General features: G+C 34.3%; 2 protein-coding genes across 2 annotated transcripts; one reads left to right on the forward strand and one right to left on the reverse strand.

Moving 5' to 3' along the window:
• The first annotated feature begins 5,319 nt into the window (after positions 1–5,319).
• Positions 5,320–14,834, forward strand: LOC128998995 (uncharacterized). Its single transcript, XM_054425351.1, has 5 exons — positions 5,320–5,415; positions 7,666–7,806; positions 11,759–11,899; positions 12,969–13,043; positions 13,396–14,834. Exons 1-5 carry the CDS (start codon positions 5,320–5,322, stop codon positions 13,576–13,578), a joined length of 636 nt encoding a protein of 211 aa, XP_054281326.1. The 3' UTR covers positions 13,579–14,834.
• LOC128999118 (protein FAM136A-like) lies at positions 14,394–22,055 on the reverse strand. The gene is made up of 4 exons (XM_054425479.1): positions 21,831–22,055; positions 19,010–19,153; positions 16,554–16,631; positions 14,394–15,351 (listed from the first exon to the last, which is right to left on the reverse strand). Exons 1-4 carry the CDS (start codon positions 21,915–21,917, stop codon positions 15,223–15,225), a joined length of 438 nt encoding a protein of 145 aa, XP_054281454.1. The 5' UTR covers positions 21,918–22,055; the 3' UTR covers positions 14,394–15,222.
• Between the last annotated feature and the right edge of the window lie 751 nt (positions 22,056–22,806).

Here is a 22,806-nt window from a genome sequence, read left to right on the forward strand (position 1 = left end):
AAAAAGTTAGCATGCGAGATTTCTTTTTGTTTTTGGGTTAGAGAGGTTTCGTCAGTGGCAAAGTTGTAGCCAAAAGTGTGATGCGTAAAATATATTTTTTTGAATTTTTTACAATCAGTGGTTCAATAGATAACTTGGGTTGAAGAGGACGGAAAATTTAGCATTTCGCAACGCATGGAAAGAACTACATCGTACGATGCGACTGCTGAGTGGACTTTTAATTTACAGTTCTAAGAACAAGAAAAAGATAAATATACAGATCACCAGTACATTCATATTATTTATAAAACATCTTTCTGTATTACCAGCTTACATTTTTCACTTATACATCATAAACAGGGTGTTAAAAATAAGCGGGGAGATACTTTACCTAATAATTCCTTGGGTCAAAATAAACAGAAAATCAAGGATAACATTTTTTACGAAATAGTTTCGTTAACCAGATATCCACCATTTTGTATTTTTTACATACAAATATTTATCTTTGCACTTTTCCAACCGATGTTTATGAAACTTGGTATGTATGTTAAGGGAGGAGAGACCCATGTTATAAAAAATGATTCATCTCAATTCACCCTAAAATTTCAAAATTTAACACTTAACTACAATATAATATACTTTACTACACCACAATATTTACGTATCACCATAAATCTTTAACAAAATAAAACGTTAACATTTTCAAAATCCAAAGTAAATCAATATAATCTTTCTTTTTTGAAAAATATATTTAAAAAAATGCGATGGTAAAATAACGACAGGCGAGTTTCGATCTGGGTGTTTCAGGTTTGAATCTAGGAGGATTTAACATTAATTAGGTAACATTAATGTTTAATCCTCCTAGGTTTGAACTGATTGAGAGGAATAGATGAAACCGAAGGGGGGAGGTAGCAACAAGTGTACTAGTATTTACTAGTGTCCAATTACAATTTCATGGATTTAACCAAAACCTTTTCTATTTCACTTATTTTCAGCTGTTAAATTTCAAACGATACGTTTTAGCGACATCATTAACGTTATTATCATCATCATCGTTTGAGTTTGTGTTTGCGGCAATGTATTTTTATGAATAAAACCTTTAATTTGATACCAAAATTGACCTCTGCTGCTATTAATTGACTGTATGCACTATTAATTAACAGCTGTGTCTAAGGATTATGTCGGCCTTAGTCACAAACAGGACAACGAGATCGCTCCACTCATCCCACACTCAACTCCATTCATACTTGGCTTAAAATGCATACATTTGTATGGTCGCCATTTCAAAGCAACATGGCTACATTATCAATGACAAACGTGGAAAACCTTATACGAGTGTGAGTAAGTCCGGAAACAGAGTAAGTCCGAAAACAACTCTAAAAAACAATAAGCAATAAATTGCAGGAACCGTTGCTTATATCATTGGGTATACACGTATGTACTGACGTGTATACTCAATGCTTATATTGAACGAATGTACATCGTGAGAATTTCCATTAGTTGTTCCATTTAGTTGTGTGTCCATTAGTATAATAGTTTAGTTGACTCTTTTAAAGTCAGCGGAAATTGTGACTGTTATTACCCTTGAAATAATGTTTGTGTAGTACTTTGCAATCCTACCAATGCTTATAGAATCATACGATTACAATTTTCTGGTTAGAATATGTCGCATAGAGTGGTGACTACTGTATCTTTTTGGTTTGCTTGTGAAACAGGATCAACAGAGATTTTCCATCGACTCAAACAATACGATACTCTCAAATTGTTCATTGCTATAACAAACTATCACACAGTTTGATGAATATTTGTGTGTAAACCAAATACAGTACACCTGTATTCTATCTATTTTCCTTTTATTTTTCCAAGACTTTATAGAAAATCACGCATTACGTGATCAGTGAAGAAAGGCTGTATCCCATGTGTTTTATAGGTAAAGAAGTAAAGAAGAACACTGCTTCAGGTCAGAGCATTCAGTTATCATCAGCAATTGTAATTCCCGAATCAGTAACTGAATCAATAGTCAATTATGTTAGGGTTTGTTGATTATTTATAATGCACTTTACATGCTCCATTTGATAGTTTATAATAATTTACTCGGAATCTATAAGACATCTTTGGCTTGTATTAAATATTGGGTTGGGCCGTTTAGTATTTTGAATACAATAGGGATACTCGTCAAACAGTTAAATATTATTATTTCTATGAATTTAATGGGTAACTTTAAAGATTAGGTGGAATTTCTAACAATACTTCACCGTAATCAGCAGCAAACATACATAAGGAATTCCAGTTATTACAACAGACACTCTGACAGCCCGTCAACATAAGACCTGCAGACGGGTCAACGAATATGCTGAAAAAAGTAACGAGATAAGTGAGTGTAAAGTGACTATTTATATCCGGTCGTCATACGCCACGAGACATTCCGTCAGTGAATGGGAGGCCCACACAAGGGTGAAGATCGATAACGCGCTGCATTTGGAATGGAAAAATTTGCACAGGTCCTCGAAAAGTACTAAATTCCCGAGTCCCGAAAAAGTCAAGTGCCCAGAATGTCTTATACACATACGGAAATTCAAGTCCTCAAAATATTGCAATAGTGTATTTTCGTATAAATTCTTGAGACCCGAAAAAGTCAAGTCCCCAAAATGTCTTATACACTTACATATATATGAATTTGAACGGATAGTGTTTTTGGCCTCTAGGGACTCAAAACGAAAAATTACATCGGTCCCGGGTCCAGGTGTTGCCATGAGTACTACGGTAATAGCTTATTCCCTATATGCGAAATTCGCTAAAAACCTAATAATTCTATAGACTAACTAGCTGTACCCGCTGGCTTTGCCCCGTTTAGCTAATTAATTTTCAAGATGAGCTCGTTCGCATGGCTCAATCACGTCCTGGTTGAAGTTCGTTCGCTACGCTCACTCATCTTTAGGTTGGAGCTCGTTCGCTGAGCTCACTTGCCTTGGGGTTAACTCGCCTCCAGGTTGAAGTTCGTTCGAAACGCTCACTCAGCTTTTGGTTGCAAATTAGCTGTTGTCATAAATTGTTTAATTGACACAGCTGTTAAGATTCATTAATTCCTTTTAAATATGAAAAATCATAAGGTTAACATGGGAAACTCCAGAGCCCCTGGGGCGAAGCTCGAATGTCCTATCATAATAAAAATTACTCAGTTTTCCTATTTAATGCCCAAAGAATCGGTGTATCGAATTTCAGCCTCCTAGGTAAATGAGAAGTGGGAGAATTAGTGATGATGAGTGAGTGAGAGTGAGTGTGTCAGTGAGGGCTTTGCCTTTTATAAGTATACATAGCACATTCAACCAGCTGTTAGTTAAAACAAATTATATTGGACTAAAACAAATCGATGATTACAAAGAATACTTTAAAAAATAATTTGAACATCCTACTACTGTATTTTTGCATATTTAATTAATCTGCCATCCTCGTACCGAAGAATTAAATGTATCAATGGTCAGAATTACACATAGTATAAAATAAGCCAACCATAAGTATGTATTTGAATTTTCTTCCAAATGCTGAATTTGTGTCACAAATGCTGAATGTTACAGCTGTTACGTTAAGCAAATTATATTGTACTAAAAGCTAGCTAGAAGCATTGACTTATTGGAGAAGGTTAGCATCGGCTGCTAGACTTTTTAAAAACTAAAACTTAATTTATAAAAACTGGGACACAAATTTTAAATTATGGCTTTGAAATTCCCTAGTTCTCAAAATTGTCTTTCTTTCAAAACAAAACTAATGAAAATCCATCGTCTGGTTGATTCTGAATCGTGAAAAACCCCCATTTACGGTTTAATAATATATATGATAGTTTGGACAGATTTAAACCCTTCCGAGGCGTAATACATTTACACAGTTTATATGTAGACTACATTATAACTTATAAAATAGTTCTACAATTAATTAGATCTCCTTTTACAAACGTATATAATAACCAGAAATTTTCAGATCGTCCTTGCGGGTATTTTATGCCACAAATTTTGACGAAAGGCTATACCTATTTACAGTGTTGACCAAACAGTTGGCAAGAAGCTTTAATAGATAAGCTATGTACCAAATATGATATTTTTAGCTCAATTCTAATTATGACAAAACACGAAGTAACTAAAAGCGAGTTTTGTTGGTGTAGTAAGCGTTGCAGGAGGTCTACTTTACACTGAATCGACGTTCACTTTTATTGCTTTTGATCTTCTGGCACTGTTGACTCAGCGAAACTGAACTTGTATTTTACCGTATTACGTTATATTAAAACTGCTGTTGCATTAGGTCAAATTCCCAATAAGTCAATTGCTTTAACATAGACCACGTTTTTAGCTCGGACTGTATTATTTGACTTACTGGGACTTTTGATCTACAGACACTGCAAACATTGTAGTTTTTGACCTAGCGGCATAGGTATAAATTATTTGATCTTCCGGGACTGTTGACTTCCAGCAACATTCCCGTTTACTACAGTATTATCCTCATTCATGAGTTTTACCAATACAGGGTGACTTTCAAAAACAAAGGTAAGCTTTCAAGGTCAGAGTCAATAGGGTAGATCAAGAGAGTCCAATGGCTATTTTCATATTTTCCCTTAATTTACAGGACATATTTTTGGAATGGTTTCATTAACATTGTTTGCAGAATCTTGATTTACTTGTCTGTAAAATCTGTTGCCAAACTTCGTAATATGGTTATTTTTGTGGAGATGAGCAGTTACGTTCATTTAAAGTTTTCTCGAGTCCTGCCAGAATAGATTTCAGAATCTGCACTACCCTTTACAACTTAATCAAAACCACTAAATACCTATGTCTGTGTAGTGTTTGTAATACTAGAGATTGTTCTAACAATTACAAAAATAGCAGAGTAAGATTAGTCAAATACACTAGTTTGTAAGAAAGCTTGCAAAATCTATACTATGTTCACAACATGTATGTGGTTTTAGGGGAAGAAAGCTATCCCCTCCACTTGGTCCTACCTTTAAAACAATAGCTCAACAGCTGAGGTTTGCCAAAACGTCAATCAGCTGCAACAATTACATTACGCCAAAAAGGTAGTGGGGGAACTTCTCCTCAAACCGCTTAAATTTTGTGAACGGACTATATTGACAACAAAATAGAAACAGTTTTATCTAAACTTCTACTTCAGCTGTGAGTAATATTGTTATGTCCATGAAAAAATTAGATAGTTGTTTACTACTCATACTACTGATGTTATCTTAAAATAGCTTTGCTGATAAACAAATTAAAATTGTAGTTCGATGAATTCATATATCTATGATTGTTCTCTGCAAATTGGTATTTGAAAGCATTTTGGTTGAGGCTCTTTGTTATGACAGAGGATTTGGAAACATTGAAACAACAGTTGTTTAATGGATATCTTGAAGCATTAGAGGAAATTAATTTAGTTTATCTTACAAAGATTAAAGTAAGTCAATTCATGTTTTTAAATAAGGATTGGATATTTACCAAGCAAGGGTTTTAAATGGATCATCTTGGATGTATTTAAATAACTTCATCAGCTAAAAGTAAGGAACAAGAACAAACTTACTCATAGGGTTTTAAAGACATGAAATATTAACAATATTTTAATGTGTTGTAGGTATTTGAAGCAAACATTTGTTTGGTGTCTTTTTGTACTGATCATCTCTATTTTCTAATCCCACACACCCTATGGACATTCTGTAACTAGTGCTGAGTTCTAATGAGGGACAATAATTTAGGTTCAATTAGTTTTTCCAATGTTGCCTTTTATAGAAGAACAGCAAAAATATAATTCATATGAAGATAAATTTTTGTTACTTTCAAATGTTCTTTAATAATCTTTCTTGACATATGATCTCATTAATTGCAATCACTTGTATACTTAATTAAGACGATTAATAGTTATTTGGACATTTTTCAAAACTATTTTAAGCCCTACCACAGAAAACATACTACTATAACCCAGAATGCTGACCGCGTGGAGCTTTGCCTGTCAATTCCTAGGCAGCGCCACCAGCATCAATGCTGCCAGCATTGCTATGCTGGTGCATTGTATGCTGGTGGCGCTGCCTACGAATTGACAGGCAAAGCCCCACGCGGTCAGCATTCTGGGTTATAGTAGTATGTTTTCTGTGACTCTACTCAATTAAGTTCTCTAAGACAATAACACTGACTTTGGTGCATAATTTTGAATATAAATTAAGTGTAAGTTTAGAATAAAGTGATATCTGTGCAGCTTTGTTAGTGGCTGACTAAGGCCAGCTGTTTCATAGCCAGTATAATTTTTATTAAAACTTCAATGATCGAGGGACGGCTGGGTTAAAATCCGAACCAACTAAAAGCTACTTCCTTTTCTCAGCATCAAACCGGCAATACAGTAGACTCCCTCTTATCCGGACTCCTCGGGACCGAGGCCAGTCCGGATAATGGTTTTTCCGGTTAAACCGACGTCCCCAAAATCTCATTAAAACGGACCGTTTAAATGCATACTTTATACACATAATAAACAAGTATATTGTTCTTCAAAATATGCCAATAAAACATTTTCTGGCAGTTTTGTAACTTTCTTACTTACGCTCCAAGATGAGGAAAACAGTTTGTATGCTCATTTATACTTCTTTCTTGATTTTATAGGTAACAGGTTTAATGAAACATGTTTTCAGTTTCTGCTATTTCTGGTCTACCATTATATTCACAATTTACTTTCACCAGTTCATTATTTTTAAACGTGTTATGCCCACTTAATTCATCTTTCAAATACTACACTTCAGGTTATGTTCAAACCAAGCGTTGAACGAATATATAATATAAACTATAAACATGAAATGACATGTTAAATTGTAGTTATAATAGTCAATCAGCTGATCATAGTATTATTATCTTTAAGTGTTGCCAACCTATTTCCAAGCGTACACGGATTACCTACGTGCAATTTGTCCAAATTGCAAAACACTTACGAAGTTGTTATTTTCAAAAAAAGAATTCAGCTGATCAAAAACCATGATTTAAAACAATTTTGATATTACTGGAATGATTGATATTGGACGATAACATTCCGGAGAGTCCTTTTTATCTTTTTTTTTTTAAATGGGACAGACTCTGGTGATCTTTAACTTATCTGGAAAGACACCTTCAAGGAGACAGATATTAAAGCAGTAAGATAGAGTTTCAGCTATATTACCAATAATCTGTTTAAGCAAGGTATTAGACCTAAGATAACCATCATTAGAGGTTTTCAGTTTTTTTGTGGCTTTTATTAGATCATTTTTCATGATAAAATCCCAGGAAAAAGGCACAGCAGTGATAGAAGACTTATTAAGGAAATCTTTTGAACTGGAAGCATGATTAACAATTCTCTATTTTATGTTTTCAACTGATTCAATAAAAAAGGTATTGAAAATATCAGATTTCGGGTGTTTTTGAATTGATCAAAGAATTGCTACTGGTTTTAATGACTTCCCAAGCAGGTTTACATTTGTTATTACTTTTTTCTATATCTGTGTTATGTTTTATTTTGGCATTCTTCATTGAATGCTTATATTGATTTTTTAACCCATTATACACTTGTTTTGTTTCGTTTGAAACACTTTAGCTATTTTTTTATTATTCTATCTAGGAAAATCAATCTTTCTTTCATGCTGCAGCTGTTAACAAATAGGAAAGATTTGTACTCCACTATTTAATCCTGTTTCAGAAAAAAGCATACACATGTGCATCTGAATGCTGTGATAAGCAATTTCCTGCGTCAATTGATTACTTAGATTGTCTTGAGAAGTGTCATTTGACATCCAGTGAGGCAGTTTATTACATTACATCTACTTTTAATGACATCAAGGTAAAAGTTCATTTTATATTATGATTTAATTAAAAAAAAATATATTCCATACACTCAGTTGCAGAAACATTATTTAGATTTTTTTTAGAAAAACCTGTACATTTACACAAAATTTTAAAATTCCTCTAGTATTTTCATACATTTTTATAACTTTGACACTACCATCATATTCTCCATTAAATTCTATGTAAGAATAGACAGCTTTTGGTGAGCCCAAAGCTTCAGAATTGCTATTTAAATTGATTAGAACTAAGAAATTTTGAGTTTCACAAAAAAAGGTTAAAAATAAGCCTACAGACACTTTTTTTAAGAAAAATACTAGAGATTAGCAAATGGCTACAAAAACTGCTCTAAAATCTTAGCTTTTAAAAGATATGATGGGGCATTTAATTTGCTTCCTTTTAAGTACAGCCATTCCAGTTATAACTGTGGAAAACATGGTTTAAGGAAAACAAAAACACACTATAACAAACCAAGAAGACACATGTGATAGTTTTTATTATTATAGAAACAGCATGAGGCTGTAACAAAATTTGTATCTAGACATGTTCAAAACAAATTCCAAGTATTGGATTGATAACCAAACTAAAATGCAAGTTCATTTTAATTTGTTTTCAAAATGTCCTCCATTCTCTCTTCCGCAAAGAAATCCATGGGGTTCAGATCAGGAGATCTTGCGGGCCAGGGCACCGGACCTCCTTGGCCTATCCACGTGGGATAGTTAGCACTCAGCCAATCTCGAATGTCATTCATAAAATGAGGAGGTGCTCCGTCTTGTTGATAAATGACATCTTGACGGAGCACAGGATCAATCACATCCAAAATTTGAGGCAGATGGTATTGCAAAAATTCCAGGTACATCTATCCACTCAAACTTCCCTAAAAAATATGGGGACCTAAGAAGCAATCACCAATCACAGCTGCCCAAACGTTTAAAGTAAATCTTTTATGAAAGGAGTATGGAGGAGAGCATGGTGCTAGAGTAGATTTCTGTCGCTACCTCCTGAATTCTGACATTGAACAATACAACTTTTTCAACAATATTTTGTGGACGGATGAAGCTCTTTTTACAAGACAAGGTTTATTCAATTCCAGTGCCCTGGCCTGCAAGATCTCCTGATCTGAACCCCATGGATTTCTTTTTGGAAGAGAGGTAGAGCCTGCATCAGAGAGAATGGAGGACATTTTTAAAATAAATTAAAATGAACTTGCATTTTAGTTTGGTTATCAAACTAATAGTTGGAAATCGTTTTGAACTTGTCTAGATACAAATTTTGTTGCAGCCTCATGCTGTTTCTATAATAACAAAAACTATCATGTGTGTCTTTTTGGTTTGTTTTAGTGTGTTTTTGTTTTCCTTAAACCATGTTTTCCACAGTTATAACTGGAATAGCTGTACTTAAAAGGAAGCATATTAAAAGCCTCATCATATCTTTTAAAAGCTAAGATTTTAGAGCAGTTTTTGTAGCCACTTGCTAATCTCTAGTATTTTTCTTAAAAAAAAGTGTATGTAGGCTTATTTTTAATTTTTTTTGTGAAAATCAAAATTTCTTAGTTCTAATCAATTTAAATAGCAATTCTGAAGCTTTGGGCTCACCAAAAGCTGTCTATTCTTACATAGAATTTAATGTAGAATATGATGGTAGTGTCAAAGTTATAAAAATGTATGAAAATACTAGAGTATAATAATTTTAAAATTTTGTGTAAATGTACAGGTTTTTCTAAAAAAATCTAAATAATGTTTCTGCAAGTGGGCGTATGGAATATATTTTTTTTAAATCGTGGATTTGAGTCACACTTGTGTTGCTCTACCACCCGAAAAATTGTTTAACGCTAGGTCCAGACCACCCTGTATACTTATACTTAATACAATAAGGGGTTTCTCTGTTACATCCCTTTTTTACATGTCCTACTTAACTATATTTTTTGATTGAGGTGTCATTGTAAATCTTACGATCTAGCGAAATGACGAATGGTAATTAAAAAGGTAATTTACTTTAGGGCTTTGCCCTAATTTCAATTTGCCCTAGATTCAATTTCATCTTCAATCCAGTGATCACAGTTAGATTGTAAACAAGAGACAAAGCAGTTTGTACAAATGAATTTCAAACAGGCTACTTTTATTTATGTTATTTATATCTAGTGTAATGTCTGTGTGGATATAAGTTAGTAGTTTTTTTTATGTACACATTCACATCCTAGGACGCTAGTTCTAGCCCGGAACTGTTTTACACATTACTTCAGGCTAGTACGAGCAGTAGTGGGTTGCGGATGCGGTGCGGCATTATCACATTGATAAAATCCATAGGTGATTGGCGGGATTTGAATCCTCGACCTCGGGCACTGAAGCCCTGCGCTCTACCATTAGACCAGCCTGATCCCTATATATGGATGTAGTATAGTAGATACTAGCATTGACTATTGGATACAGAAGAAGACATCCCATCTATATGGATCAGCTGTCGCCAATTTTTTACTAAAAACTGATGTAGTTGTGTGAGCCAGTCACAGATTGTTCTAGTGTCTAAAACTCTATTTTGTACCTTTTTTTTACTGACATAGTTACTGGGTCATAACAGTTGCTATAGCTCATAATAAGTCATTCCATTAGTTTGACTTGGTAAAAACCATCGTGTAATCGGCAGAAATCAGTAATTTATATCAGTGCAATCTGTAGGTGGCTCACTTCAACTAATACAAATTTGATTAAAAACAAAACCTGGCGACAACTTTAACATGGGGATGGAATGTCTAGTTGTATTAATAGTCAAAGATACTAGTCAATGACACTACTGACAGTTCACCCAGCCACAGGCAATTACTGACACCTGACCTTGAACTTTGTAATAAGAGACCATACAACCTCTACTCTCAACTCTTTTCTTATCATTTTATGGGCTATTAAGGCTGAGCAGAGCAGTGCTGCTCAATTTTAATAAAACCTTGTCTTGGAGGGTAAAGAGAATAAATTTTAATTACCAAGAGTTTTGATCATTTGGAGAGAAAAAAAATTCAAATTACAAAAAATTCATTTTTCAATATGTAAGGTTCCTTTTGTAATTTTGTACAACGCCTTGGTCAAGTGGCTGCAACTTTGAATATGTGTTTGGCGAAAAATGTCGACAAAGCTTTACATTTGACAAATGAGGAAAATTGTTGAGGACCAACCATTGTCAAGAAAAAAGATAATTTTACGATTTTGACTTTTCATGTCCTTTTAATGATACTAGCCACTCATGGAATAAATTAGTTGTCATTCAAGCCTTTTTTGTTTGACGGATAAGTTGGAGGGAAGGGAAAAGCTGGATGCAACTTAAGGTTTGGTTATCTGAACCGGACACCAGCCTCGACCCCACCCAAAACTGGAAACGCACTACCCGTGTGCCGGGCGGGTGTCCAGACCACAGGTTTACCAAAGGAACAAATAAAAGAGTGGATTTGGCGTGCAAGCAAAAATATATTAACGTTCAAAACAACCATGTGAGAGACATCACAAATGCTTACAAATCAGAAAATATTATCAATTGGTTATACACCTGGGCTTTGCGGTTTCAGTGATATTGTACAAATAAATATTTTTCCAATGAACATACACTGCTGACTAGACAACTCAATAACTGCTCTAACTAAACATCAGAGCTACTGTACCTAGGATGTAGAGTATCAAAATACATGGTAAAACATTGAAATATCAGGGAATTCTCTACGGACTGTGAATTTATTTTGAATTATCGAAGTTTTGATCCATTAAATATTTGAATTACCAAGAGTATACTGTAATTCTTTATTCCAGTTCTCTTTAACTTTCACAATAATTTAAGGGGTTTAACAAACAGATAATGATTGTGAAAACAACCAAGATTCTCTATTATTTAAAACCTGTTAACATTTCTATTCTTTTAGGACATGTCGTGAAATATTTTTTGCTTCAAACTACTAATACTGTTTCCAGAGACGATACAACACATGTATCGGAAAGTGTGACAGTGGTGAAGGCTTCAATGTGAATGATAGAGATGACGAGGGTGATGACGGAGAGATAACTGCTGAAGAACTAAAAGAGTTTTGGTGGCCCGATTATAGTGATTCTGAGGTAATTCTATAATTTATTATAAAATTGTTTGCGTGATGAAATATTGTTCCAGGTTACTTGAACTCCTTGAGCTAGTGATATAAAAATGTGGAACTTTGAATTTATGTATAAAAAACATAATCAATATCCTAAAATTCTCTAATCGCACCACAATTTGATCATGCCTGAGTCAGAATGATATTAGTGTGTTAAAATACCCGGAGTAGTGACAATTAATTCTAATTTTGATAAGAAGGCCAATGCTTTCTTACCTAAAGGTTTTATCCAAGTGATGCTTTGTGACTCATCTTTATCATTGGGGTTGTGAACAGCCCTAAACACACACACATACATGCCCCACCGTCCTCAGGGATTGTTGTCTGTCAACTACACGGGAGGCCTCTGGCGACCCCGAGGTACCCTAGCCATTCCACAGATTCCTCCTCTTCTTTGTTCTGGGTTCTATGACCAGCATACTTCTTCTTTTGCTGGCTCTCCTTTCTTCTTCGCTTTCTTATTGAAGAAATCTTCTTCCCTTCTCCTTTCCTTTTGCTTCTGTTTCAGCCAAACCTCAGTGGTGTCAAGCGACCCGTGTCGAAGTGGTAAATGCCACCGGGCTTCTCAGGGGTGGCGAGTACGGTGCCTCCAGGATACCAGGCAATCTCCTGCAGTAATTACAGTATATAGCCTTATCCACACTCAGCAATTCACTTGTGGGGACTTATGGTTTCTATAAAACCAAAAACACCACCAGAATTAAACCTTGACGCAACTCCAGATATTGCATTTCCAACACTTCAGGGGTTAGCTCATCTAAAGCAAAACTGAGCTCTCGAAATGAGTGCACCAAGAACACAGGAGGCTCTGATGCTCTCAAAAACAGAAACTTTTTCCACCAAGGAAGTTGTTGCAATTGTTCTCTTTATAATGTTAAAATAATTATGGACAACTGTTTTTAAATTAGACTAATACATTTGTTTAATTGTTTAATACTTTTTAGGATTCAATTAAACTAAAGGGTACAATGGTCTGTTTCCTTTGCGGTTCATAAAAAAACGTATTCAAATGATTTTAAATATTTTTGTTCCAGCATCTGATGAACAGCTGGTTTGAACAAATGGATGATGTAGACTTAGAATATCAGGATGACGAGAACCCAAAGAAAGTAAGTTGTACAGCTTTACTCATACAAGTATGATAAAAAATTTGCTATACGATTCTTGTTGGTTAAAACATAAAGATGAAATTTTAGGAAAACGTTTACATACATTTTACAGATTGTAATTTATTATTATTGCATTTTCTTATTATTATTTATGTACATTTCTGTTAATGCTATTCTGACAGGAATTGTTACTGAAACTAAACTAATATAAATTGAAATGAATAGTGCAAAATGCAGCATATTCCATGTTAGAATATTTATCTGTTAAAAGCCATTACATTTTTTTCAAACTATTTATAGTTAGGCCTACTATTGTAGCTGTTAAAGATTAAAATGATCAATTTTATTACAGAAAGCGGATTTAAAAGATCGTAATACATGCACTCGCCTATGCATAGAATCATATATTCATACATTGAATTCAACGATGGACACAATGCGAAGAGATCTAGCTGCCAAAGCAATAGCTAAGTCAGATCAAGCAAGTTACTATTACGACTGGAGCAGAGCAAATGAGGAAGAACTTCCTTATTAAAGACTTAAGTTCATACGCTAAAGAGATTAATAAATCAATAAATTCATATTTTTAACTATTGGTAACAGTTACAGTGAAACCCTCCTTAAACACACACTCCATTTAACCTTAACCCAGGTTGATTGAACTTTTAAAACCATAGTAAAAACTAAAAATCATTTGGAAAATTTTCAAGGAAACAGGAGTCATCCGCTCTGTTGCCCAATATGTAACTGCTGTGTAGATAACGTTTAGGAAACAATTGTTGATTACTTTAAGGAATAAATTTCGGGTATAAAGTTGTACAATTTAAAATGACAGTTTTTTTACATAACATAAAAACCCTGTTGTAGATCTCTATGCACCAAAACAGCCTTCAAATTCCAAATGAAAATATAGGTTATCCAAAACGGACTCGCCCCCTTTATTTTGTTTTGTTTAATCAGGGGTTTTCTGTACCAATCAAATTGATTTAAATTTGTATGCTCAAGTTTTGTCTGTATTACTGTTTGCTGGCATCCTAACATTTTTAATACTGAATAAAACGGTGTAGCCCTAAAATGTTGTAACTCGCAGAACAATTATTGGGTTATAAGAAATGGTAAATAAGTACACAGGTATGTCTCCATCCACGTGAACATTACAAAATTTGTCTTTTATCACTAAAATGTGTGTGTTTCGGTGAGTTGGTGTAAATAGAAACCTCTTGACAACTTCCAAGCGGCCGACTTAAGTTACAAATTTCTCGACAATGGCATCTACGTGATCATGATGTAACCAGGGTTGAAATTACTACAATTTTAGAACTGGGACAAAAATAAAAGTAAATAAACCACTTTATATAAAAACGGTATGTTTATTTATAAATTTACAAGTAGACTTGTGTTAATAAATGGTTTAACTAATAGTCTCATCTTATTACCACTACACCATTACCTCTTATTAAACCATCCAAAGCTGAACTTTCTCTTCCTCTTTAGACCTTAATTAGGAATCCTAGCCTAGAGCCTTTGACCAAAAATATCTAGTTATTTAAGACATGAACAGGATCAGGGTACAAAGTAGGCCTACTTGTATCTCAAAACTATCAGAGACAAAAACTACCAGCATATTAACATTTAACCTAGAATTCACTAAAAAAGGAAACAAAATCAAATAACAAAACTAACAACAACAAAAATCATTAGGAGCAAAATAGCAGGGAGGATTCCACAAAAAACTTAAGGTATTTTTCGTGGCTGGGATCCAGATATTAATTTGATATACATAAAACAAAATATGTTTGACTTTACTATTATGACCCTCCCTTGCGTAGGCTCCTAGCAGTCAGAGGCACAATTGGTAACATGGTATAATCTATCTCTGAGTAACAACAATGAACAAATATTCTGGTCTCCAAGTTATAATATTAACATATTCAAGAACAATAATACCCCTGCCGCAGTAAACCTGCAGACTAGGCGAATTTCCATTCGCCTGATTTGACAAAACAAAAAAGCAAATCGGTCCCGGGTGCTAACACTAGTGTCTTAACATGAGACTTACTGTATTAACTTCCCTATATGGGAAATTCGCTAAAAACATGTCAACAAGTACATTTGGTTGAGAACTTAAGACTGAAGTCTGTGTTGCTGATGCGTCTAACTCTGAACCCGTTTGGCGTCTCTAAACTACACCTTTAAGTGTTTTCCCCAGAACTTCATGGACTTTAGTAAGAAATTCAGGGAGAAAAGCAATATGCTTGTCGATACACTTGGTGGAGCAGTCTTCAAACATTTTGATAGCCTTGTCCATCTGAAACAAAAATTAAATTAGCATCTACATCTACCAATGTAACTGATTATTTAATAGCACAGATTGAATAATATCTTTAGAACCTTCTTGTGCAGCAGAAACTTTATCATCTGATCTTCAGTTATTAGGCCTTCCTTAGTGGTGGACTTAGCCCAGGTGAAAATCCTACATTAAAATTCAGGCTTGATTGGAATGGGCTTATTTCCTGAGAATTAAGGACACAATTAAAGATACCTTAAGGTAAGCGTGCTCATCCTGTCCTACATTAACCTTCATTATTCATAAATATTATTTATTTAAAAATAATAATTTGTTATGCATTTTAAAATTAACTGGCGGGATTTAATAACTTGGGGGGTTTTTAATCATTATTTCATACTTGGAACCATGGAATATTAAAACAATCGAAGATATTTGTCCAATATTTGTGAGAACTAAAATTCACAAACTGGTTGCAATCGCTAGACGTTATTATGAGATAATTACAAACAAGAAAGGCTACAGTAGAACCCCTCATATCTGACCTTGGAATAACCGACTCCTCGGGATATCCGACCTAGTATCCGACCGTCTACTTGTTTCCTGTCTGGGGCGATAACGCCGAGTTCGATCGGTTAACCGAAAGACCGATCGCGGATGTTGCCATAATTGCGGAAGACGACTACCACTGTCCCTGATAACAAATTTTGCCGCCGCCGCAGGAGACAACTACGGAAGTTGCGGAGACTGTAAGTTACGCTCATGGGTGTTGTCGCGGTCACGGGAGACGATTACCGAAGCCACGGAGACTGTAAGTTCACGCTCGCAGGTGTTGAGGTGTTGCCGCAATCACGGGAGACAATTACTGATGTCGCAGAGACTGCAAGTTATGCTCCTCCCAATATCCGACCTTTTGGCCGTTCCGACCATGGCTCGGTCCGTCATGGTCGGATATGAGGGTTCTACTGTAGATGGTTATGATTTTTGTACAGTTGCAATACATTATAAAATCAATATATATTGGTATTGAATTCAAAGTCTCAATGTATTGCAAAAGTTTTGTGGAATAGAGAATAAAAATTGACCCATCTCTATCGTCAAGGTTTAACTACAAGATCGAGGCTCAATCCGTGTTTTTTCATAGTTGAACAAATTTCATTCACTAGGCCTATTTCAAATTTTTACAGTTGAGTTGTACACTGGGAGAAAACGATACCACTTACCTCTTCGGGCTTTGGAGTGGTGCCTATTTTATCATTGGCTGCATCACTGCAGTCATTGACACATCGTTGAAGGCGTGACTAAAAAAAAGGAATAATTAAGCACCAAGTCTCAAAGTCACATATCATAAATACAAAAACATTTTACAAAATATTTACTAAACAAAAACAACTATTGTCTAAACAACTAAACAAATCAAGTATGGATAGAAGACACTACATTTCTGCTCAGTGCTTATGAAAATTTACAATCTATAGTCTTTTGAGAGAATAATAGAAATGTTTTGGAAAACCGTATCTCTGAGTCATACAACTGAAAACTACGAGAATCATTTCCGACGTGACAAATAACCTAACAGTTTAATCCTAAAATATGTTGAAAATTTATTTACTTTAACTAACACAGTGAGGGTTAGCCTATAAACTGTGAAGTAAGGAAAATACTTATAATTCCTACTGGATATAATTTTTTGGCTGCATTCAGCAAATTTCCCAATATGGAAGAAGCTATTGTAGGCAGCACAGAAAGACCTAAACTCAAGCCCGACTCATTGATATCTTGGTCAGAATTTGATTAAATTTAACATGAATGTGCATAGCTGGATAAATTTGATTGAGTTCGTGGACTATCAAAATCGGGTAATAGGAACGGGGTGATTATATCAACATACAGTAGAGTCCCGTTAGTCCGAAATGGTTGGAATAAAATACTCTACTCTACAAAAAAAGTCTATCTCGCCCGGCCGCTACAGAATTCTTTGACGAGGTACAGCTAACTGTGTTAAAAGTTTTAAAAAAAATTTCAAAAATTTTTTAAAATTTTAAAAATTAATTTTTTTTATAAAAAATATAAAAATATATTTTTTTTATATAAAAAATATATTTTTTGGTTTCGGATTAAGCGGACTTTCGGATTATCGGGACTCCACTGTATCAAGAAAATTAAAGATTGGGTTCCACTAAAAAAGAAAGGATACAGTCAGAAAAGTTTCTAGAGAATGCTTTCAGTACTTTCCTGTTAAACTAACATTCATTATTATCGATAAATTTTTTTTGATATATCAATAATTAACGCATTTAAATTACAAATTGACAACTGATCTTGTTTAGGCAAAAAAAATATATATATGGATTAAGAAATGAAACTGCTTAAACTAACCTAACATAACTAACCAAACTTACTGTACCATTTTGAAATTCCGTTTGATAATAGAAAAGACGGAAAATCAAACGGAATTTTGAAATGTTACAGTTTGGTTAGTTAGATTAAGTTAGTTTAGAACAGCTTAATTTCAATATAATATATTTTTAATTGTTTCTTGGTACTGAACAATATTTATTTATCGTAGTTGTCTGCTGAAATGTTTCAATTCGTTATCGATATATATCGGATCAAAAAATTAAATATCGATATTAAACTTATATCAAAAAAAAAAAATCATCAATAATAATGAATGTTCCATTTAACAGGAAAGTACCATGCAGTCTCTGTGTTATTAACTGAAAGCTAACTGCACTAGATGGGAAGGAACATGCCACTCGCAGAATCAACATTTCCGTATTGTGGCATTTCATTTTGCCTTGTGTGGTGTAATTTCCTGTCTCCTTTAGCTTCAGGTGCTTGAATTAGGCAGGAAAGGACAACAACTTCTAGTTAGATGCATTGCATGTTCAGTTGGAAATTGTTCAGTAGTCTGGGAAGTCTGAATGTGCTTAATCCTGAAAGAAACTCTTCCTGGCAGCAGTGGTGTAGTGGTAAAATGACCTGTGTGGGAACACTTAGGATCGGCTATGAATTGACTTACATATACAGTAGAACACTGCTAATCTGACCTCGGCTAGTCCAACTCCTTGATGCCTTCACTTATTGGTAGAAATATTATCGCAATCATTTTGTGACCATTTTCCATGGTAGTGTGGACATCATCACTGTCTCCCGCACTCTCGGCAAAAATATTGTTTATCCCTCACGGTCACAGACACAATTTGTTACAATCGATCATGGCAAAACCCTAATTATCGCCAGCGTCTTACGCGATCACGGAAACATTATCATGGTCTGCCGCGATAGTGGCAAAATAATGTACACCTCTCAGAGGTGCGGGAACACTAGCAACTAAATAAATCTTCTGCGGTCGCAGAAAATTATCAGTTATCTAAAATCATTGTCAAGCCAGCTAGTTGCAGTAATTAATAAATATTTATTAAATGGGTCTTAGACCAACATCGATCATATTGGGACTGAGCCTGTCTAATATAGATTTATCTATAACTCCCAACAAAATAATTACATAGTTTAAAATCTTTTACTCATATTTGCATTTATTTAATTTAAATGTAACTAGGTATTATTCCTGCTAATCTGTAACTTTTATTTGGCTATGTGAAGTATAAATTACACTTGCTTATTTTAACCGATTATAATGTACCTCTACGAACAAAATTCTGAATTGACTCACATGAAAGTTTTTTATCTCCCTATTAAAATAGTTGACTGATTCAAAATATGTCTTATTGCATTTCTCGACACAATCCTGAACCTCCTCTGAAGAAGAATTGAGCAGGTCAGAGCAGCATTTGGCAGAACAAAGAAACGCCTTTTCCTGGAACAAAAAGAGTACATTTGTTTTAAAGGCTGTACTTGGTCTTCCATATAAAATGGTACTGGAATTGGTCCGGAAACAACACAAAAAAAATGGTCTTTCATGTTGGATTGTCTTTAAAAAGATGTAGCATTTTATTTTCAATATTTTATTTTAGCTATTTTTTTTTGTTAACTTCAAAAACAATTTTACTACATTTCCTTAAATTAAAATATTTTATTCAAGCAAGTTATACATTTTAGAAAATTATTTATTTGAGTAAAACTATGAAATTAAATTAAATTCAGAATAAAGCCAAATTCAACTTGAAAGCCAATAACAAGAATGTTCTATGAAAATCACTGTACAGGTTGAAGCAAGGGGATGTGATCTGATTGGCTGGAATATTCCAGAACTTGTGAATTTTAGCCAATCAGAGAACAGTCCACAGTCAGCATGCTTTTTCCAGGTTCCGTTCCATCCTCATTCTCTGTCTGTCTTGTGAAGTAGTAGTTTGATGCATGTGACTATTATAAAATTTTTTGTAATTTTAAAATTCCCCCTTTTGGGTAAGTAAGTTTCAAGTAGATATATTCATTTGCCTTGCTAAACCTAATTTTGTAAACATGCCATATTTATAATTTTGTAACCAATTTGTATGATGTTATTCAGTATAGGTACCTTTTTTTATCTTGAAATAATTTGCTCTTTAAAGAAATGTATTTAAAGTAGAATATTAATTACTTTTGGTTCTTTTTAGGGTTGACGTATTTGAAGTATTAATGAAGAATTTTACCATTTTAATTGTTTTGAAGTAAGATGATTGTAACAACCCCTTTTCAAGTAAAGATTATAACATGTAAAGGAAGATTTATTTTTACTTAATAAATTTCAAAGCATGAAGAGAATATGAATATCATTTTACTAATTACCTCCAAGAAAATATTTTATTAACTTTATACCAATCTAAATCAAGTGTAAGGTTGCTGGCAAGAAATAATTTAGTAACCCTACAAAGATCTGATTAAGTTTTTTGTTCAAAAGTATCAATCATGGAAAATTTGGAAGAAAAAACTGTCCAAAGGCTATTGGGATTAATCAATAAGATTGAATAGGCTCAATCTACAATTCTTGTAGATACATAGTTCCTTCCGTAAATGTTAAACCTAATGATTTTATTGACAGTACAGTAAGTTTAAGAGCAATCGGTGCCGGTTCTGATTTTCAAACTTATTCTTGAAATGCTGTTTGGGCCTCTAATCATGCATAGGTCCATGGGAAAGTTTAAGTTAAATCAAAAGAAACGCTAAAAATCTAACCACTGAAGCATCATTTTTTTTTTTACTGGCAGGTTCAACTTCTTCTACTGGCACTTCTTGGGGTGGCTTCTTCAACTTCGTGACTCGGACTCGTTTTCTGCCAGCCAAAATTTTCATCTGACATCTGACTTATTCTAACAAGCCAAATGACCTAAGTTGACTGTAAGAGGTGAAGATTTTCTGACATTTAAGATTTTATGGTTCGGTTGTAAAACAGACTTAAGCAAATAAACATCTGAGTTTTATCGCTAAGTGATTTTTTCATAGTTACTTAAATACTTGCTGGATTCTACATCAATGGCTGACAAAGTTGGAATATATTACAACTGTTAAGTTAACGAGATATTTTATGAACAAAATGCTTACCGTATGAAAATTTGTAAAGCGATTCTGAAAGTTCTCGTAATGTTTATCATTACTGAAAAATAATTTTCTATTGCTACTGTCATGACGGAGTGCCATAGGTGTTTATTCAAATGTCAACAGTAGCCTAATTATATGTTGTACCTTGTTGTACACAACGGGTAAGTTATTCTATAAGAAATCTAGACAAAAACGAATTAAGTTAACTTCCCTTGTTTCAAAACAGATGCAGACAGACATTTTGGCTTAATTAATGTAACAATCGAGAGAAACATTTTGATTGTACAAACATGTCGATAAGCAATTAAAACAATCGATAAGCGGAACATCTCGAGAAGGAACATTTAGATTGTTTACACATCTTGCAACCGCGCATTGCTAGTTTTTTTCATTTTCATTGCATATCCGGTTTAACAACTTGGTAATTTGAACAGGATCTGGTTCCAAATTATTTGAGAACTGGTGTAGACTACATAAAAAACAACAAGTTTTAGAGCTAGCATAGACTAAGTTATATTGAATTAACTTAAATTAGTAGGCCTAGTAGGACTTATAAATGATGAATATTAATACCCTACAGTAAATTGAAATAGTGCTTCAAAGATTCAATTTTATAGTTGTATTGATCAATAAATTTAACGATTCTCAAATAGGACTAAGTTAGGGCCTATAGTGCTTCAAACGTTGGAATTTTATTTTAAAATCAAATCAGTTTTATTTCCACAATAAGTATAGGGCCTACAAACAAAATAACAATTAAAATTAAATCTTAATTGAATTTGGAGACTGTGAAATCCATTTCAAAGGTCAAGGTTGCGGCAACGGAGTGTGTCAAGTTTCATCAGAACTTCATGAAGGGTCTTTTAAAAGGACGTGAGCTCCAAATCTCGTATACTTATCGGAAGATAGCTAGATTGTTATGGCTGGCCGTGTATATCACAAATCAATACAATATTAGTGTCCAAGTTTTAAGAATTAGGACTAACTTAGGCTATAGCTATAACAGACTAACTAACCTGTATCTTTCGTAGGTATAGTTTGTCGATTGTGTCTATATGACTTTTGAGAGCTTTTTCGATTTCATTTTTCTTGATGTCAGACATTTTAGTTTGAATTTTTCCAGTTCTTTGCAAAATAACTTAGTTTACACTTCTCAAACTTTAAAAATAATACGCCAGAAATATAAATCCCACAAAATTGCCGGGGCCAGCCGGAAAGAAAGAGTCAGAGACAGACAGACGACAGACACAGACACAGAGTGCCGGTACCGTAGCAGCCGACGACGACGACAGCCCACAGCCGATGAGCCGAGCCATACTCGTATACTTCCACAGTATGTACAAAACAAGACAAGACTTCACAACGTATAGGAATGGTTGAAGGTCGATCGAATAGCCGTCGTTTTCAGAATATAGAAAATGTCGATTTTGCGTGATCGCAGTCGCATTAAAATCATCGAACCGATCCTGCCTACTTATTAGTACTTACTAGTTTATTCTATGGACATCTAATTTTTTAATTTTATTCCAATGGACATTTCATTTTTATGTATTTAATAAGTTACCAGTTATGCTTGTAAAACAACATGGCTTAAAATAGATGACCTGTTAACCATTAGAGCTAGATATGGTGAGCTACAATAATGTTGGTTGGTTTACAAACTTTTACCCTTAGCCTTAGGCCCCGTTTATGCACCAAGTGCGGTAGCGGTAGCGACAGCGGGAGCGATTTCTAACACCATTGAGTTAAATGGGGCTGTTTATGCACCAAGAGCGATAGCGATAGCGGTTGACCTCCCGCTGCGATTTCTAATTCGCCCGCTGTGTAGTTAGGAATCGCAGCGGTTGCTTGGGCTGAAGCCAGGGTTGCCAACTTGACCCACGCGCACGTGCACTTAGGACAAATAGTTGTGTTAATTATTTGGCAGAGTTTGAGTTGGCAAGACTGTGTCCCCCTTCCATTCTCCTTTAACCAACCGCTACCGCTATCGCT

The sequence above is a fragment of the Macrosteles quadrilineatus genome, unplaced genomic scaffold (assembly GCF_028750875.1).
Source record: "Macrosteles quadrilineatus isolate MER2022 unplaced genomic scaffold, UCM_ALF_1.0 Scaffold_7__1_contigs__length_78375512, whole genome shotgun sequence".
NCBI classification, from domain to species: domain Eukaryota; kingdom Metazoa; phylum Arthropoda; class Insecta; order Hemiptera; family Cicadellidae; genus Macrosteles; species Macrosteles quadrilineatus.

What these genes read in the sequence shown, in the direction of transcription:
- LOC128999118 (XM_054425479.1), bottom strand. Translation starts at nt 21,917, where the DNA reads ATGTCTGACATCAAGAAAAATGAAATCGAAAAAGCTCTCAAAAGTCAT. An exon ending in TATACCTACGAAAGATACAG is followed by an intron (nt 19,154 to 21,830) that starts GTTAGTTAGTCT and finishes TTTTTGTTCCAG; the next exon opens with GAAAAGGCGTTTCTTTGTTC. An exon ending in GGGAGATAAAAAACTTTCAT is followed by an intron (nt 16,632 to 19,009) that starts GTGAGTCAATTC and finishes CCTTTTTTTTAG; the next exon opens with TCACGCCTTCAACGATGTGT.
- LOC128998995 (XM_054425351.1), top strand. Translation starts at nt 5,320, where the DNA reads ATGACAGAGGATTTGGAAACATTGAAACAACAGTTGTTTAATGGATAT. An exon ending in TTTATCTTACAAAGATTAAA is followed by an intron (nt 5,416 to 7,665) that starts GTAAGTCAATTC and finishes ATCCTGTTTCAG; the next exon opens with AAAAAAGCATACACATGTGC. An exon ending in ATGACGAGAACCCAAAGAAA is followed by an intron (nt 13,044 to 13,395) that starts GTAAGTTGTACA and finishes ATTTTATTACAG; the next exon opens with AAAGCGGATTTAAAAGATCG.